At 44.5% G+C, this 20,051-nt stretch overlaps 1 protein-coding gene across 1 annotated transcript in view; it reads right to left on the bottom strand.

The window, feature by feature from the left end:
• The window catches only part of GRK1 (G protein-coupled receptor kinase 1), a 97,592-nt gene that overhangs the window by 32,026 nt on the left and 45,515 nt on the right, over positions 1-20,051 (bottom strand). Inside the window, exon 3 of the mRNA XM_073614565.1 lies at positions 3,110-3,267. Within this exon, the coding sequence (XP_073470666.1) occupies positions 3,110-3,267 (158 nt within the window). The remainder of the gene's footprint in view (positions 1-3,109; positions 3,268-20,051) is intronic.

Here is a 20,051-nt window from a genome sequence, read left to right as displayed (position 1 = left end):
TGAATGTGGTGACCCTTTAAACTTTGCATTACCACCTAACCAGTTCAACCCAACATCTTTTTAAAGCATCTTGCAATTACTGGATTATATCAAATTAGTTTTTTGTTTGGTAGTAGTTGTTCTTAATATTGCACTTTGGATATTGCTGTTCTCTTTGCTGAGTTAGGCAGAATGCATTTCCAATTTATACACATGAGTTAAACCATATTCTGTTTGTCTGTTTGCTCTGTTAACAAAATACAAATATATATATATATATATATATATATATATATATATATATATATATATATATATATATGCTTCAAGTTTAAATTTACAATTGTTTGCTCCTGTTTCTTCAAAATTATGTGTACATTTAGTCCCCATAAATACCTTACAATAATTAGTTCCCCGCCTGCATCTATATCCTTTATATCTGTGTCTGTAATTCATCCTGTTCTCTCAATATCGCCCTTTATAATCACCTCTTCAGATGCACACAGACAGTGTAAGTGCTGACAAATTATGAGCCTTAGTAGGAGAGCACATCCCTGGCACCTCTTTAGACCAGCATGTTCCTCCCTGCTGGCCACTGGATGGTGTAGACTTTAGCTGTTCTGTGCTGACCAGTTGCTTGACTACTATTCAAGAAGCAGGTCTGAGAATGCAATCAAGCAACTGATGGATAAACTGCATAGTTGAAATGGATCTTCACTGCATCTGAGCACCACAAACCAAAAACTCTATTTAACGCATTTTTAATATTCAAAGCACACTCCCCCATCCATCCATGTCTTGATGCTTTATTTTGTTAAAAAATCACTTTGAAAAACAACACCTAGCATTTCTGGCCCTGGCCATCTTGAGTAAGGGCAAATGATTCATGTAGCATTTACTTCCTGGAATCTATCTGCCCTGCATGCATGCATAAGAGTGTGCTTGGCTGAGAAAAACCATCATCCTTTCCTCCCCTCCTGAAGACTCCTGGGATGTATGCCATCATTTGCCTAGGCAAGAAACCAGGAAGTAACTGAAGAAATGTAAGAAAAAGATTAAAATAAGTAAATACCAATGCTAGCAGCATAAGGATTGAAAATAATCAATGCTGATTGGGAGAGTGAAGTTCTCCCAATCTTGCTGAAGATTTACCCCCTTCACGACCTGGTCATTTTTTGCAAGTTATTTTAGCCGACAATTGCATGGTCATGCAATGCTGTACAAAAATATAATGTATGTCCTTTTTTCCCCACAAATAGAGCTTTCTTTTGGTGGTATTTGATCACCACTGCGTTTTTATTTTTTGCGCTATAAACAAAAAAGGCTGATAATTTTGAAATCTAAAACATATCCAATAAAAAAATTGAAAAAAATCTAATTTGTTTATAAATTTAGGCCAATATGTATTCTGCTACATATTTTTGGTTAAAAAAATCCCAATAAGTGTATATTGATTAATTTGATAACATTGAAAAGTTATAGCGTCTACAATGTATGATATATATACTGGAACTTCTATTTATTTATTTTAGTATTAATGGCGGCGATCAGCGACTTATAGCGGGACTGCGATATTGTAGCCGACAATCGGACGCTAACTGACACTTTGTGGGAACCAGTGACACTAATACAGTGATCAGTGCTAAAAATATGCACTGTTATGCCGCGTACACACGGTCGGACTTTTCGTCTACAAAAGTCCGACAGCCTGTCCGACAGACTTCCGACGTACCTTCGGCGGACTTGCGGCAGACTTTCTTACGAACGGACTTGCCTACACACGACCACACAAAAGTCCGACGGATTCGTACGTGATGACGTACACCGGACTAAAATAAGGAAGTTGATAGCCAGTAGCCAATAGCTGCCCTAGCATGGGTTTTTGTCCGTCGGACTAGCACACAGACGAGCGGATTTCGGGGTCCGTCGTACTTACGACGTAAAGATTTGAAGCATGTTTCAAATCTAAAGTCCGTCGGATTTGAGGCTAAAAAAGTCCGTTGAAAGTCCGGAGAAGCCCACACACGATCGGATTACCAGCCAGCTTTAGTCCGTCAGCGTCCGTTGGACTTTTGTAGACGAAAAGTCCGACCGTGTGTACGCGGCATTACTGTTCTAATGACACTGGCTAGCAGGGGGTTAAACATCTAGGGTGATCAAAGGGTTAAATCTTTGCCCAGCCAGTGTTTTGGTATACTATGTGAGGTGCTTTTACTAAGGGGAGTAATGGATTTAAGAAAATCCATTACTTCCCCGCTGACAGGACAGAGCTCTCAACAATTGGTGGGTGCCAGTGGTCATCTATTGGTCAGCACCTGCTGATTGGCATCTGCTGTGTATAATCACAGCAGAGCCAGGTTGCCGGTGGCGCGCGTGCGCCCTCCTACCTGGAAATGCTGGATCACGTACCTAGTACGTTATCTGTCAAAGGAGAACTGCCGCCATATATGTAATTTATATGATAGGCAATTGGTTAAAGTCTAGACCATCCAGTGGCCAGCTCCCTTCCTATACGTGCATATCTAAACGGTGTCGGGATGTGTTCTTTTACTGTTCACTCAGCAGGAAGTTGATGTATCAGTTATGAAGACCTTGAACTTTGAATTTATGAAGACCAAAAAACAGCTGCTGCAGCTACAGGGATGAGCATATGCACACATTTTCAAAGTGGAAAAAAAAAAACATTCAACAATATTAATACAACATTTGGCGTCAGTGATTATTGCTCTTTATTAGGCTGGGTTCACACCATTGCGAATTGGTGAATTGGATGCGGATCTCCACATCCAATTCGCAATAGCAGGAGATTTTGACCGGCTCTCTATGGAGCCGGTTCACATATCTCTGAGGTTCCGGTTCGAATTTGCACAGGAGCCCTGTGCGTCTCTTGGTCCATTTCAAGTCCGAATTCAGCCAAAAATTCGAGCTGAAATCAGACCTGAAACGGTGAACCAAGACACACCCGGACCCCTGCTGGGAGCCGAAAGCAGCGATGGTGTGAACCCAGCCTAAATGCTTATTGTAATGAATGTGACTATAGTGCTCCTTTATGGGTTACATGCTACTAAAAATTGCAACAGTAACCATCTAGCATTAAAACTTTTGTAAGTATAAAAAAAAAAAAACATACCATCGTTATCTAATAATACATTTTCTGGTTTCAAATCCCGATAGATGATCCTGTTTTGATGTAAGTGTTCCATGCCACATACGATCTGAGCAGTGTAAAAACGGGCTCGAGGTTCATCAAGACCTGGATTTTCCTCATCAACATTGTAGATATGGAACCTTAATACAAAGAGATTTGAAAACAGTCATCCATGATAACGCACAAGATTCTGAAACAAATAAATATTTTGTTACCCAATAATAAGGAGTTTGCATTTTTTGTCTTTACCTACAGACTACAAGAAGAAAACAAACTCATAATTTCCTGTTTTGAAGCTTGGCATGAAATTAAGATTTTAATAAATATGCAGATCAAATTTAACAGAGGAACTATAAAATGTCAAGAGCTAAGTGCTAGATAGCATTTGTTTTGTTATAATATCTGGGGCTTTTGTAAAATTCCTGGTGACACCAAACACATCAGCCTTACACAGAATTTACAGGAATTTTTACTAAACAAAATTACAACCCTTACAATTGTAACTTGTGTAATTATCTTACTCTCTCAGCCAAATTCAAGTTGGCCAAATGTCCACATTTAGCAATGAGGGGAGAAGGGTCATTGTTGACATACACTGCCAGCACCACTAGCCACAGTGGAGAACTGTAGCAGCTGGGATTCATTTTCTAAGCTTTCTAGTCAATTGTCACTCCTGAGAGGGACTGGCCAGTATTGTTTAGGTCACATAAGTTGCTTGATCTGATTAAAAACATTTCATGTCTATGAGTATCTTTTTGCACAAACACCATACAGACACAAGCAATGTACCGCTCCAGATGGCAATCCCTGTCTCTGACCTCCCCTGCACGTGAAAGGGTGCTGGATCAGCGTGCAAATAGCAATGAAGTAAAAAAGTCCTGGATAGCCGCACTTTGATACAATCACCTTTATTTGTATAAAAAGCAGTCCATACAGTACATGGAAGCACAAGCAACAGCTAACTGACGCATTTCACACCCTCACTGGTGCTTAGTCATAGCTAAAATTAAAAGCTCAAACATGGATATATATATATATATATATATATATATATATATATATATAGCAGATGACTATATGTCCACTTACATATTACCGTGTGTAGTCAATAGAGCACATACGGAAGTGCTTATGGCAATTAAGATAGAAAGCTAGAATGATCAGATTAACTTATATAATGCCAGAACTCTCTATTGCCTTATTGTTGTGAAAATACCCTTTAACCAACTTAAAGGAAAAATATATAAAAAAAAAAAATAATAAGACTAAAAAACATATAATAGCAAAATCACAATTACTGATCATATATATAGAAAATATTCACATTGTTGCAAATATATTGGAAAAAGTACCAAAAATAATCAAGTAACCAAATTAACATGTCCTTTTTAAGTTTGTATACATACATATATAAGTTTAAAAACTTCAAAAGTGTACATATATATATAGAGCTAAGGACATCAGAAAAAATGCAGAGACCCCAGACATATATCTAAATAAAAAGTATTAATGTATCTAAATATATATTCACACATATCCAAATAATTTCCTCAACTGATATACAATAAAAGCAAATATGTGGACAGAGGACTCAAACTAGGACCTATAGATCTACAAAAGGATAATGATGTCATATATGCATAAGTAGACAAATCGAGAAAACATTGTATATAACCAAATACAGCATTCAAATGTATCGCCCACCCTATTCAGGTGGGTGCTAAACGTGTTCTATTAGTAGGATAGGTAAATTTGGCCTAGGCTTGCATTTTTCCCTTAGGCCTGTTTGTTTATTTTTGGGTGTGAATATTAGAATAGAGGGGGGTGTGGCCACCTACACTCTGGCTCAAGGAGATCCCCTTACCCTTCCAGTGGTAATATTATGGAGAGGGGGGAGGGATTTGGGTCCTGAGTGGCAGGCAGCACATATGGTCCATATGGTCCAATCATTAATTTGTATTGGAAGGGGCGGGCCTCACATATAAACTGGGGTCACATGCTTCCTGGAAAAACACAGAAGTGAGGAACAGAAGAACCATGTAGGGTGCAGGAGGAGGAGGCTTGAAGGCCTGGGTGGTTCAGAGGCCCCAGTGCTGGATAGCAGGAGAAGTTCATGTGCAGGAGGAGGCTTGAAGGCTTGGGTGGTTCAGAGACCCCGGTGCCGGATAGCAGAAGCAGGAGTCGCTATGTAACCAGAAAAAGAAACCGGGTGCCCTGTCCTGGTTAACCATGAGGAGGAAGTAGATGAAAAGTGGTCGCAGTAAACTGGGATCAACTTTCTGTGAGTACCATGGGCTGTTGATGGGAGTGAGCAAAGGGAGTGCAACCCAGTAGTACTAGTCTGAAGACTTGCTAGAATTCCAAGGATCTAGTGAGGGACACCTACCCAGAACTGACAAGGAATTGATCCCAAGAGTCAGGATGCAGGCGGTGATGGCCTGGGACTTTGGAATCATGCATCCACAACATTGGATGTAGTTCCTCTGAGCTCCACAAGGTGGTGATCTCACTTCTACCCAGACAGGAAGTCTCTATGGAAGACAGGAAGTGATGTCAGGTACAGGAAGGAAGCTCCTTGTGATACGAGGAAGAGGTGACGTTGGTGAAATTGACAGCAGAGGAGATGTATTATGAGCCCTGAACATCCCTGATCCCTTATGAGTGATGTCAACTTCAATTTGCTGACTTGGATTATTCTGAATGCTTTATTATTTTCCAACTCTGGGTTCCTTTGATATGCTGTCTGAGGTCCGGTCCTAGAGAGTTCCTGCCTATCCCCTTCTTGTGAGGAGGTCCATAGAGCTGTGTCCCCCGTGTGGATATCCCAAGATAAGCCATTATCCAGCTTACCTCTGGTAAGCACACATCCTACAAGGTGGAGGATTTCTCACTGGGTGCTGAGTGATTTTAACCGTTTGATCACCCTCTGTTAGATTCGGCTTTAGTGACTCAATTTCTTTGAACATTTTCACTATTCCCTTGGATATAATTTTGGCTATTTCATTATTACCATTTGTGTCTTATTTTGGTTTACCTTATTTTTCATTTATTCCTACTGCATGGTTTTCATTTACCTTTGAATATTTTGATCGATTGTTGTTTTTTATATTCACATAATCATGTATGGTGTTCAGTATGCGTTTTAGCGCAGTCCTTTTTTGATTTTTCATCCACAACATTATTCAGAGTGATGCTAGTCAAGTTCATATATGAGGAGTACAAAAGATCAAAGACCGGAACCAGGAATCTTTTATGGGCATCCCATATCCTCTACAAATTCTGCTTTGTTATTCCAAGTTCAAGAATAAAGTTGGAGATCTTAATAAGACTGTTTGGTGTCTGATATTGCGGACGGAGAACAGGGTTCACTGACAAAAAAGGTTATGAACAACCCAGCAGCTCCCAAGGGAGTAGTGCGCTACATGGAGGTCCCACCGAGATTATCTTTTATTGTCACCCGTTACCCCTAGCAACTCAGAGACAGAACCTGCAAATCAGTGACTGTAATTATACATGATCATCACTAGCGGCACCTTGCCATTTGTACAGAGTTGTCTGGCGTGGGTACAGCGCCAGCACTGCCACTGTTTGCAAAATTATCCTGCTACACAGTTGGGAGTGTGATGGGAGTTGTGGATGTCGCTGTAGCCCATGGATAAAACATGGACACCAAGGGAGGTGCAGCCGGGAATCAGGGAGATGTTGTTTCCTTACAGTGAGGCATCACAAGTGACATTTCCACTGTGAAAATAGTGACTGCTGCTGTAACCTGGTATTCTACAGTGCCTGCCACCAGGTGTCGCTGGGGTGCATCAAGAAAATGTTGTGTTAGAGTTCCTCACGCGCTGAACCAACGAGCGAAGGGGCGGAGCCATGCCATTTACATATGGAACGGATTTCCGGATGGAGAAATGTTTAACCCATTCCAGTTGATCTGAGTCTCTATGCTTTAAAGCCTCATACGAAAGTGGAGGCATGGGTAGCTGGTGAGTGAATTTTCACTGGGAGTGGGTTCACTGAACACGTAGGTGTGGTGGAAGGAGTTCATAGAAGATAATTACACCCCTGGAATTGAAAGGACTTGCTGTGGCACATTATTTGGTGTCTTTTTGATCACGATCACAGACACTTATAATTATTATTTTTTATATATTTTTTTGGATCGTTTCACATTTTTCTTGTGTTGTTATCACACAAGGATTGATACAAGGATTGATTATTTCACATTTCTTTGTGTTGACACTGCAAAAGGATTGGTTTATAGAAGCTGTTGAAGCAGTATTGTCACTAAGTCACTATTTGTACCTTTATTTGGTGTTTACTATATATATATATATATATATATATATATTTATGTTTTTTAGGATATACCTGTAAATAGGTGTTCACTAGATAATTTATTTAATTCACTGTAAGAGGTGGGAATAGTTCTGTAGGAAGCGCCACGATTTATTTCTTCACGTGTGGTTTACTTCACCATAGACACGTTACAGATTTAAATATATATGGTTTAATTGTAGTACACTACGTGGCAGCTATAGTTAGGGTTTTACACCAACCATTCATATTCATTATTAAGGTTGACTCTTCGAGGCGCAGTGGTGGGTAACTGAGTATAGGTTGGGGATTATACTTAAGAGACCTTTCAGTAGTAGATTCTACAGTGCCTGCCACCAGGTGTCGCTGGGGTGCATCAAGAAAATGTTGTGTTACAGTTCCTCACGTGCTGAACCAACGAGCGAAGGGGCGGAGCCATGCCCAGGAGGAGAAGGTATCATCGTTCAGCGTGCCATGCGCCATACCCAAGGCAGAGAAAGATGGCGGAGTGTGGTCAGAGCACCCCCAATATGCAGCGGTCAACTGATCGGCAGGACCAAGTCCTCGTGGACACCGGCATCCGCCTGGAACTCACCGGAGGACTGGCGTTTGGAGTAATAGAGGGTGTGGAGAGACTAGGTATGCTGTGCCCTGGCTGTCGGAAGCCCACAATGGGAGTCTACGCCTGGGCCCGCTGTGGACATTGCGGGATGCAGGTAACATGCCTGGGACCTGTACAACAGGAGATCCAATACTACTTTGCTAGTTCAACTACCGGACTTTGTTTGCCTCAAGTACAGATGACCGGGGAGGGCAGTGTGGCGCCTGTATCTGCAACAAAGGAGTTCCTGTCTGGTTCAACGGAATCAGAGGTGCCGGAGGTTCAGGTAGGACTTGTTGGGGAAGCCTGTGGCCTGGCCAGGGACCCGGGGACTGTTGGTGTAGTTGGGCAATCTTGACACTTTTCTTGCCAGATCCTTGAGAACTGTAGAAGAATTCCCCCTATTGAGCGAGCGGGGGCGCCTCCTCATAAGGAGGCTTCAGTATCTTGTAGGTTTCCTCCCTCAAGACCTCTTTTGTCCCTGTGGTTAACCCTGAGGATTACCTTTTGAACTTGATGGCAGAAGCCATCGTGACTGCCTGGAGGCTGACGCCCCTGGCATAAAATGAAAATACATTTACTCCTTTTCTTAAATGGCAAAAGGGGTACTTTTTCCACTAGAATTTCTTTGGATATATTATCCAAAACATCCCCAAATAGCTGTTTCACTGCAAAAAGGTAGACTAGCCAGGAGCTTCTGCATGGTGCTTAGCGAAGGGCGCAAGGCCTGAAGGATAGAATCTCTCATAGCAACTATTGCAAACATAAAGCTGCCAGATCCTGGGCCTGCTGAGCAGGATAACCTTGAACACCTGTTTAAACTGGTCTCTCAACGATTAAGCAATTACTGTCAGCACAGGCTGAGACTCAATCTGCCAGAGAAAAAAAGTGCTTTTTCTTTTTTTTTAATAGGAATTCCAACTTTTTATCCGTTGGATCCCTAAGCATTTGAGCATTGTCTGCCAGACAAGTCAAACTCTTATTCACAGAGGATATAGCAGCGTTCATTGCTGGTATACCCTACTTAGTGAATTTTCTCCACCATAGGATAAAGTGTGAAAACTTTTTAGGAGGGAAAATAATGCTTATCTGGGTGATCCTCTCAGATACAACAATGAATGGACAGGAAAAGGCATGCACAGCTTGAGGAGGCTTTAGTGAACCCAAACACTCAGTTAAGGGTACATAAATGTGGAGTGGACCATGCAGCAAGAAATTGCACCATCAATCTTAAGATTAAAAAAGCTGATTCTCCCCCATTTGACACCTCACAAGAGGAGTCATCAGCCTCCCCACGGTCCCCTGAGGGAAATCATCTTCCCCTAGTTACTCAGTTTGAGGGTCCTGGGTAATGGAAGAGAACTGACGCATTTTGACTCACACTGGGATGCAATTAAAGTCGCTAAACTTTTTTTTTTTTTTTTTAAACCTATCAGGGAAAAAAGATCTTTTTAGTAAAATAAACAGGGGCTGCAGTGTTGAAAACAGTTGCAAACATTTCATTGCCTCAATGTTCACTCTGACCAGCCACCCCCTCTCAGGGGAGGATGCCATTTGTAGAGATGAGTAGGCTTTATAGAGCTTGGGGGAGACCCTTTTAGCTCTTTTTTGGGGGTGTTTCAACCCACCTTCTGACCTTAGACCGAAGCACAAAGCAGAGGTACTACCAGAAGAACTGCTTGAGCAATAGTCCAGCCACAGCCACTGCTATTAATGATCAGCCTGATGCAAATAGTAAATGTGTCAAATAGGAAATGCCTGTTTCAGCAACCTCTTTTATGCTCCTCTTTGCTCTTATGTCTCTCCGACAATTTTGCTGCCAGCACAAATGGAGTTTTTTTTTAAAAACACACTCCCGCGTTGGAGGACGCCAACACAGCGATAAGCCCCACCCCAACCGTCACATCACGCCCCCCCCCCCCCTTTTTCCTTCAAAAAAAGAGTTTTCCCGCACAAGCACGAAAAACGGCATTGCTGATCATTTTTAGTTCTCCCTTATACTCAACCTCATGAAGAGGGGGAGAGTTCAGCCCAGGTGGGGGTGTCTGGAGGAAGCAAAACCCCCCAAACTTACCGGAGGTCTGCCTGCTAACCAGAGGAAAAAAGTCTGCTGCTTCTGTGACACAGCGTGATCTCTGAGGAAAGCACGAAAAGGTACGTGCTCCATACAGCCCCCAGTGGTGACACTTAGGAATGACAACATTTACTTTAAAGGAGACATTTCATAAGAAAATTTAAAAATTTCTTAGAAAACTCCACTTTCCTTTCCCGCTGTAGGGTTTTCTGTGGTAAAACCAACAGACCCAATCTTCGCCCTTCACGGTGGGTTCCGTTAACAAACCTTCAGGAACTGGGGACCCTCGGGGAACCCATAATCCTGGACCTGTAATAGCACTCCGCCAGTAAAACTTTATGGCCTTAATACCAAAAGTACTGGATCCAGCTCTCTAAAAAGAGAAGCATTTACAAGCAAAACCTCGTTTCTTCGGATACGAGGCCCGGGCACCATTCAATTTGGCCTAAAAGACACTTTGAATGGATCCGGCTGCATAGCTAGCCCCAGCAAGGATTGCTCCAGTGGAGCTCAGCACAGCACATCCTCACTCGTGACCAACACCTTAGACACTGGCGAAAAAGCTAAGATGCTCCCGGTATGGCAGGGGTTATATAGGGAGACAACTTCCTGTTTAGGGTGTGCCAGTGTCCAGCACCTGAAGGTGGACTATAACCCACATAGTAATTACTATGGCTCTGTGTCCCGTGACGTACGATTAAAGAAAATCCCATAGTCCCCAATCCATCTCAGGAGTGAGCAAGAGAGGGTGGCTGCTCTCCCTTCCTGGTCTCACAGGAAAATCTGAGAACAGCAGGATCCATAGGCAACTACAGCTGTCAGTCAAATTTTGTGACGAGGGAGAGCGAGGGGCATGGCCAAGCCACACTGTGTTTGTCTGTGGACTCAAATATCCCAGCTTGGGAGCAAGGGTGCATGGGTGCCGTCATAGCAGCTGGCTTGCTGAGGGGGCACCTGCAGGAAGAAGACACACATCGCAGCGATCGTTGTTGCAGCTCCAATCTAGGTTAAGAGTCTCTGATGGAGACTCTTTACCATGTGATCAGCCATGTCCAATCACAGATGATCACGATGTAAACATCGGCTTTTCCTCACTCGCAGCTTATCAGCGCAGCCCCCCCTCGGATGCCCACCCAGGACCACCAGGTATGCCACCAGGACCACCAGGGATGGCCACCACCGATGACCACCAGGTATGGCATCCCTAGTGACCATAGGTGGCAATGTGTGCCCACACATGATGCCAATCAGTGCTCACCAGTAATACCTGCCATGCCTCCTAATCAGTGATGCCAATCAGTGCCATCTATCAGTGCCACTCATCAGTGTCTGTCAGTGCTACCTATCAGTGCCCATCAGTGCCACCTATCAGTGTCACCCATAAGTACCCATCAGTGCCGCCTTTTAGTGTCCATCTTTGCCGCCTATGAGTGCCCATCTGTGCCACCTATGAGTGCCCATCTGTGCCACCTATGAGTGCCCATCAGTGCTGCATATCAGTGCCACCTAACAGTGCCCATCAGTGCCGCCTATCAGTGCCCATCAGTGTCACATATCAGTGCCCATCAGTGCCACCTCATCAGTGCCACCTCATCCGTGCTCATCAGTGCCACCTTATCAGTGCCCATCAGTGAAGGAGAAAATGTACTTATTTAAAACATTTTATAACAGAAACAAAGAAAACAAAGACAACTTTTTTTTCCCAAATTTTCTGTCTTTTTTTATTTGTTTAGCAAAAAATAAAAACCGCAGAGGTGATCAAATACCACCAAAAGAAAGCTCTATTTGTGGGAAGAAAATGATAAATATTTTGTTTGGGTACAGCTTCCCATGACCGTGCAATTGTCATTTAAAAAGCAACAGCGTTGAAAGCCGAAAATTAGCTTGGACAGGAAGGGGGGAAAGTGCCCTGTATTGAAGTGGTTAAATGTGGTGGCTGCATCCGTTTTCCTTGTTTAGGCTTTTTTCCCTTTATTTTCACCTGGTGATCCTGCCATTAACACACTTCCTGTTTTATAGTATCTCCACTCTGGCTGGAAGAGCAATGGGGACACCTTTGGATAGCAGCATTGTCAATCTGGGGAGAGTGTAGTGTTACAGTAGCCACGCATGCTACAATTTTGTTATCCGATTAATGTGCGAGTAAATCAAAACACTTGAATCAGAAACCGATCGAATAGTTATAATTCCCTTCCCATCACTTGGCTTCAACCATATTTGATTAACTAAGTTGATCAGCCAGGACAGAAAATTGTTTGAGATTATTTATCCATCGATTAGCTCAAACAGAGTTGGGATCAATAACTTATTACTATCTTCCAACTATTGATCACGTTCGCTTCCCCGTGTGTCAATATTGTAAATTTTAGGATAAATGAATAAGAACTGACCATTGTAAGCACACCTGCTAGTGGTAAGTGAGTTGTTTCAACCCTCTAACTGCCACTTTTGCTGGACAGCTTGGTCTGTTAGAGGACGTTGAAAAATAACAGACTTACTGGCAGGGTCGGCAGGTGAAAAAAAGGAAACAAAGGGGTTGATTTACTAAAGGGAAAAAGACAGTGCACTTTGCAAAGTGCAGTTGCGCTCTGCAAGAGCAGTTGCTCCAGAGCTTAGTAAATGAGCAGAAGCTCTGCTGACTTCCATCATCCAATCATGTGCAAGCAAAAATGCTGTTTTTTTAATTTTCCTTGCACAGGATTGGGTACTCTTTGCAAAGTCAAGCCTTACCTCATTTACTAAGCTCTGGTGCAATTGCACTTGTAGAGGGCAACTGCACTCTGCAAAGTGCACAGTCTATTTGCCTTTAGTAAATCAACCCCAGAGCCTAACAAAGAAAACAAATGCAGCCATAACATCTAAAACTTAGTAAGCTGCAAAGTAATAGATTTTTGTATGTGGGTTTAATACCACATTAAGTCTGATTACCGAGCTTAGAAAAAGATATGTATGTGCATAAAAAAGGGAAACAGAAGCATGGAATAAAAGATATTTATCCTGTACACAAATCATAATATGCTACAATATAAGACAATGCTAAGTATGAAATATAGAAAAGACAAAATGTGCCTTGTTAGGCAATGCTAAATTGTATGCAATGATATGTTATTTAATAAATATTTTATTATTCGAAAAATTGAGTGAAGAAGGGAAATTACCAAATATACAGGCTTATATAATGTTATCAAAGAGAGTGCTATGAGAGCTGTAAACTACCAGGAGAGGGTTATGATTCCTGGACAATTATTAGGGGTGTTATGATAGCTTGATGATATAAATGAGAGTTCTAAAAGCTAAATGTCACCACAAAGTGTGTTATGAGTGCTCTGCAATACTTTACTGAGTGGTCCAAGAGTTGCATATTACTAGGGAGTATTGCATGAGAGGCGCTCATACAAGAGTTAACAGACGACATCAGAACTGCAGGTTATGCAGAGCACTTAGGAATCTCTATGTTATTATCCATGAGATATGCACATTACTAGAGAGAGTCCCATTAGATGTTCACATTACCAGAAGGAATGCCATGAGATGTTCACATTACTAGAGAGAGTGCCATGTGATGTGTACGTTACTAGAGATAGTCCAATTAGAGGTTCACATTAGTACAGGGGGGTGCCATGAGATGTTCACATTTTAGGGAGCACCATGAGATGTTCACATTTTAGGGAGCACTATGAGATGTTCACATTACTTGAGAGGGCGCCATGAGAGTTGCATGTTCACATTCCTAGTGAGAGTGTCATGAGTTGTTCATATTACTAGTGAGAGCACCATGAGATGTTCACATTACTAGAGGGCGCACCATGATATGTTCAAAATACTAGTGAGAGCACCATGAGATGTTCACATTACTAGAGAGAATGCCATGAGATGTTCACATTACCTGACTGCACCATGAGTGATTATAGTATAAAAGAGGGAGGGAGCAAAACATGAGTATTTTATTCTCATGCCCATAGCATAACATTATTATTATTATTATTATTATTATTATTATTAATTTACAGGATTTATATAGCACCAACAGTTTGTGCGGTGCTTTACAATATAAAGCGAGACAATACAGCAACAATACAATTCAATACAAGAGGATTAGGATGGCCCTGCTCCTGCGAACTTACAGTCTAACAGGGAGGGCTGGTGGAACAAAAGGTAAGCATTGTGAGGGATGAACTGATGGGAGAAAAATTAGATTTGGTTATTAGCTGAAGGTAGGGATCACCTAAAAGTGAACAGAGTATGAGATAGCTGGACAGATTGTCATAGTGAGTTCCAGAAGATAGGAGAGGCCCTAGAGAAGTCCTGCAGACAAGCATGGGAGGAGGAGACAAGGAAGCTAGAGAGCAGGAGGTCTTGGGAGGAGCGGAGAGGAAAGTTTGGGTGATATTTGGAGACAAGATCGGTGATGTAGCTCGGGGCAGAGTTGTAAAAGGCTTTGTATGTTATTGTTAGTGTTTTGAATTTTACACTTTGGGCCATGGGAAGCCAGTGAAGGGATTGGCAGAGAGGGGTAGCGGACACTGAATGGTGGATGAGTATGGCAGCAGCATTCATGATAGACTGAAGGGAGGATAGCCTGTGGAGAGGTAGGCCAATGAGGAGGGGGTTACAATAGTCAAGGCGAAAGATAATAAGGGATTGAATAAGCTGCTTAGTGATTTTAATGGTTAAAAAGAGGCATATTTTGGAGATGTTACGGAGGTGAAGTCTGCAAGATTTGGACAAGAATTGGATTTGGGGCTGAAAGGACAGGTCGGAGTCTAGGATTACAGCTAGCACCCTGGCATGAGGGGAGGGACTGATGGTTGTATTATTGATCTTGATGGCGAATTCAGGGGAGGGGAGCATGGGCAGGAGGAAATATTACAAGTTCAGTTTTACTTGAGGTGATTGTTTTAGAAAGATTGATTTTGAAAAATTGATTTTGAGGAAGCAGTGTGACATCCATGCTGATACTGTATGTCAGTTAGTAAGTTAGCAATGCGACAGGAGACTGAAGGAGTGAGGTGAGGAGTAGAGAGTAGGGATGAGCTTCGTGTTCGAGTCGAACCCATGTTCGACTCGAACATCGGCTGTTCGATCGTTCGCCGAATTGCGAACGTTATGGGCCGTTCGCGCTAAATTCGTGTGGCGCGTCACGGCCCATAATTCACTGCGGCATCGCAGTGCATTGCTGGCTGATGATTGGCCAAGCATGCACTATGACCCGCATGCTTGGCCAATCACAGCGCCGTCAGTAGAGAGAGCTGTAATTGGCCAAAGCCAGGGTGGCTTTGGCCAATTATGGCTCAGGGGATTTAGTACACACCCCACACTATATAAGGCCGCCTGCACGGCGGCCCTGTGTAGTGTGTGTTCCGGTGTGCTGAGAGATAGAGAGAGAGAGAGACAGTGTCATTTGATTTGAGTTAGATAGATTAGGCAGAACAGTCAGTCAGTTAGCTGCACTTACAGTGTATTGTGTATATATATGCATCCCAGGTGTTGCATATATATATATACACTGTATTCAGTTTAGCTAGATCCGTTCCTGTTATCTTCTATCTAGACTATTTACATTTAATGCAGTGCGTCCTGCTCACAGTGTTCAGCTAGATCCGTTCCTGCTATTTACATTTAGTGCAGTGCGTCCTGCTCACAGTGTTCAGCTAGATCCGTTCCTGTTATCTTCTAGACTATTTACATTTAGTGCAGTGCGTCCTGCTCACAGTGTTCAGCTAGATCCGTTCCTGCAATTTACATTTAGTGCAGTGCGTCCTGCTCACAGTGTTCAGCTAGATCCGTTCCTGCTATTTACATTTAGTGCAGTGCGTCCTGCTCACAGTGTTCAGCTAGATCTGTTCCTGCTATTTACATTTAGTGCAGTGCGTCCTGCTCACAGTGTTCAGCTAGATCCGTTCCTGTTATTTACATTTAGTGCAGTGCGTCCTGCTCACAGTGTTCAGCTAGATCCGTTCCTGCTATTTACATTTAGTGCAGTGCGTCCTGCTCACAGTGTTCAGCTAGATCCGTTCCTGCTATTTACATTTAGTGCAGTGCGTCCTGCTCACAGTGTTCAGCTAGATCCGTTCCTGCTATTTACATTTAGTGCAGTGCGTCCTGCTCACAGTGTTCAGCTAGATCCGTTCCTGTTATCTTCTAGACTATTTACATTTAGTGCAGTGCGTCCTGCTCACAGTGTTCAGCTAGATCCGTTCCTGCAATTTACATTTAGTGCAGTGCGTCCTGCTCACAGTGTTCAGCTAGATCCGTTCCTGCTATTTACATTTAGTGCAGTGCGTCCTGCTCACAGTGTTCAGCTAGATCCGTTCCTGCTATTTACATTTAGTGCAGTGCGTCCTGCTCACAGTGTTCAGCTAGATCCGTTCCTGTTATTTACATTTAGTGCAGTGCGTCCTGCTCACAGTGTTCAGCTAGATCCGTTCCTGCTATTTACATTTAGTGCAGTGCGTCCTGCTCACAGTGTTCAGCTAGATCCGTTCCTGCTATTTACATTTAGTGCATGCGTCCTGCTCACAGTGTTCAGCTAGATCCGTTCCTGCTATTTACATTTAGTGCAGTGCATCCTGCTCACAGTGTACAGCTAGATCCGTTCCTGTTATCTTCCTACTGACAGGCAGGCTTGTCTGGTTACAGTATATAAAGCTACCTGAAGAAAATTACAGGTGTTCTATTTGATCCTATTAGTACCACGGTCAGGCAGCTAGACTATTTACATTTAGTACAGTGCGTCCTGCTCACAGTGTTCAGCTAGATCCGTTCCTGTTATCTTCCTACTGACAGGCAGGCTTGTCTGGTTACAGTATATAAAGCTACCTGAAGAAAATTACAGGTGTTCTATTTGATCCTATTAGTACCACGGTCAGGCAGCTAGACTATTTACATTTAGTACAGTGCGTCCTGCTCACAGTGTACAGCTAGATCCGTTCCTGTTATCTTCCTACTGACAGGCAGGCTTGTCTGGTTACAGTATATAAAGCTACCTGAAGAAAATTACAGGTGTTCTATTTGATCCTATTAGTACCACGGTCAGGCAGCTAGACTATTTACATTTAGTACAGTGCGTCCTGCTCACAGTGTTCAGCTAGATCCGTTCCTGTTATCTTCCTACTGACAGGCAGGCTTGTCTGGTTACAGTATATAAAGCTACTTGAAGAAAATTACAGGTGTTCTATCCCAGCTTAGTGCAGCTACAGGCCATTAGTATGTCTGGAAGGCCAAGAAGGAGAGGCAGACAGTCACAAGCCAATAAGAGAGGGCAAGCAGGCTCTGTGTCTAGTGCTGGTCGTGGAGACGGTGCATCCTCATCAGCACGTGGCCATGGGACACGCTTGGCCTTTTTTTCGGCAGCTGGCCGTGTTGAGCCGCAACATGCGGAAGACTTGGTCGAGTGGATGACCAAGCCGTCCTCATCCTCCTCATCCTCTCTCACCCATGCCCAGGGTGCTTTGTCTGGCAAAGCAGCGGCCTCTTCCCTCAGCTCAATGTCATCAGTGACTCCTTCCCTAGCTCCACCATGTCCTCATGAGGATTCCCTCGAACTGTTTGACCACAGTGTTGGGTACATGCTCCAGGAGGATGCCCAGCGTTTGGAAGGCTCTGATGACGATACTGAGCTCGATGAAGGCAGTAACATGAGCACGGACAGAGGGGGTGCCCAAGAAGGACAGCAATCTGGCAGTCATGCTCCCCCTGCTGCAGCATACTGCCAGGTTTGCTCCAGTGATGAGGAGGGAGGGGATGATGAGGTCACTGACTCAACGTGGGTGCCTGATAGGAGAGAGGAGGAGGAGGAGGAGGAGGAGGAGGAGGAGGCGGCGGCACATCACCAACGAGGCAGGATGCCCTCCAGGGGCCAGCCTAAGGGCAGCACATTGACTGCATCACACCCCAAAGCTCCACATGTGCAGGGCGCTGCAGTCTCTGCGCGTTATTCAAAAAGTTCTTTGGTGTGGGCCTTTTTTGAGACGAGTGCATCAGATCGCACCGCTGCTATTTGCAACATATGTCTCAAGCGTATCTCGCGTGGCCAAAACATCTCCCGCTTGGGTACCACATGCTTGACCAGACATATGTTGACCTGCCATGCAGTTCGTTGGCAAGCGTATCTAAAAGACCCACACCAAAGAACAAAGAGGATCTCTCCTTGCTCCTCATCAGCTGAGATTTCCAACCCCACTAGACCTTCAGTCCTCTCTGAGACCTGCAGTGAGAGGAATGAAGGTGTAGAATTAGGTGTGTCACAGCCAAGTACTTGTGGGCAATCTGCTTTTGGTACACCGACGTCAGATTGTACCAGGCAAATTTCCCTGCCCCAGCTGCTGCACCGCCGAAAGAAGTTTGCTCCCAGCCATCCACATGCCCAGCGGTTGAATGCTAGCTTGGCAAAATTGCTAGCACTTCAACTGCTGCCTTTTCAGTTGGTAGACTCTGCCCCCTTCCGTGAGTTTGTGGAATGTGCGGTTCCTCAGTGGCAGGTACCCAAACGCCACTTTTTCTCACGGAAGGCGATTCCGGCTCTCTACCGGCATGTGGAAGGCAATGTCCATGCCTCGCTGGACAGGGCGGTCAGCGGTAAGGTGCATATTACCGCTGACTCATGGTCCAGCAGGCATGGACAGGGACGTTACCTAAGTTTCACGGCGCATTGGGTGACTCTGCTGGCAGCTGGGAAGGATGCAGGACAAGGTGCAGTAGTGTTGGAGGTTGTTCCGCCACCACGCCTCCAAAATGCTGATTGTGACACACCTCTCTCCTCCACCCCCTCCTCTTCTTCTTCCTCTATGGCCTCTTCCTCGGAACCAGCGGTGCTCCGTAGGCGTTCAAGGGGCTACGCAAGTACGCAGGCCAAAAGATGCCATGCGGTGCTTGAGCTGGTGTGCTTGGGGGACAGGAGCCACACTGGGGCAGAGGTTTTGTCAGCTCTGCAGGGGCAGGTTCAGAGGTGGTTGACGCCACGCCAACTTAAGGCAGGAATGGTGGTTTGCGACAATGGCACCAACCTCCTCTCTGCCCTCCGACAGGGACAAATGACCCATGTGCCCTGTTTGGCTCACGTCCTTAACTTGGTGGTGCAGCGGTTCTTGGGCAGGTACCCGGGCTTACAGGATGTCCTGAGGCAGGCCAGGAAAGTCTGTGTGCATTTCCGCCGGTCATATAATGCCAGTGCTCGGCTGACGGACCTCCAAAAGGAGTTTAACCTGCCCAAGAACCGCCTAATCTGTGACATGCCCACCAGGTGGAACTCAACGTTGGCCATGCTGCAGCGGCTGCACACGCAGCAGAGGGCCATCAATGAGTACCTGTGCGACTATGGCACCAGGACAGGGTCAGGGGAGCTTGGTTTTTTTTCCCCACGCCAGTGGGCCATGATCAGGGATGCATGCACTGTCCTGTCACCATTCGAGGAGGCCACGAGGATGGTGAGCAGTGACAGTGCATGCATCAGTGACACTGTCCCCCTTGTCCACCTGTTGGAGCACACGCTGCGTGGAATAATGGACAGGGCACTTGAGGCAGAACAGAGGCAGGAAGAGGAGGACTTCCTTAGCTCTCAAGGCCCCCTTTATCCAGACAGTGTTCCTGCGTGCCCGCCGATCACACAGGAAGAGGACGAGGAGGAAGAGGAGGAGGAGGAAGATTGTGTCAGTATGGAGGTGGAGCCTGGCACTCAGCATCAGCAGCAGTCTTTAAGGGATCAGTCCCAAGAAACACATGGACTTGTACGTGGCTGGGAGGAGGTGGCTGCGGACCATGTCGTTCTTAGTGACCCAGAGGACTCCGGACCGAATGCCTCAGCAAACCTACGCTGCATGGCCTCCCTGATCCTGCAAAGCCTGCGTAAGGATCCTCGTATTCGTGGTATCAAGGAGAAGGACCAATACTGGCTGGCAACCCTCCTTGATCCACGTTACAAGGGTAAGGTTGCG

This window comes from Aquarana catesbeiana, linkage group LG02, assembly GCF_042186555.1.
Source record: "Aquarana catesbeiana isolate 2022-GZ linkage group LG02, ASM4218655v1, whole genome shotgun sequence".
Taxonomy (NCBI): Eukaryota; Metazoa; Chordata; class Amphibia; order Anura; family Ranidae; genus Aquarana; species Aquarana catesbeiana.
The sequence above is the reverse complement of the archived record's forward strand: the minus strand, read 5'-3'. Positions and strand labels throughout refer to the sequence as shown.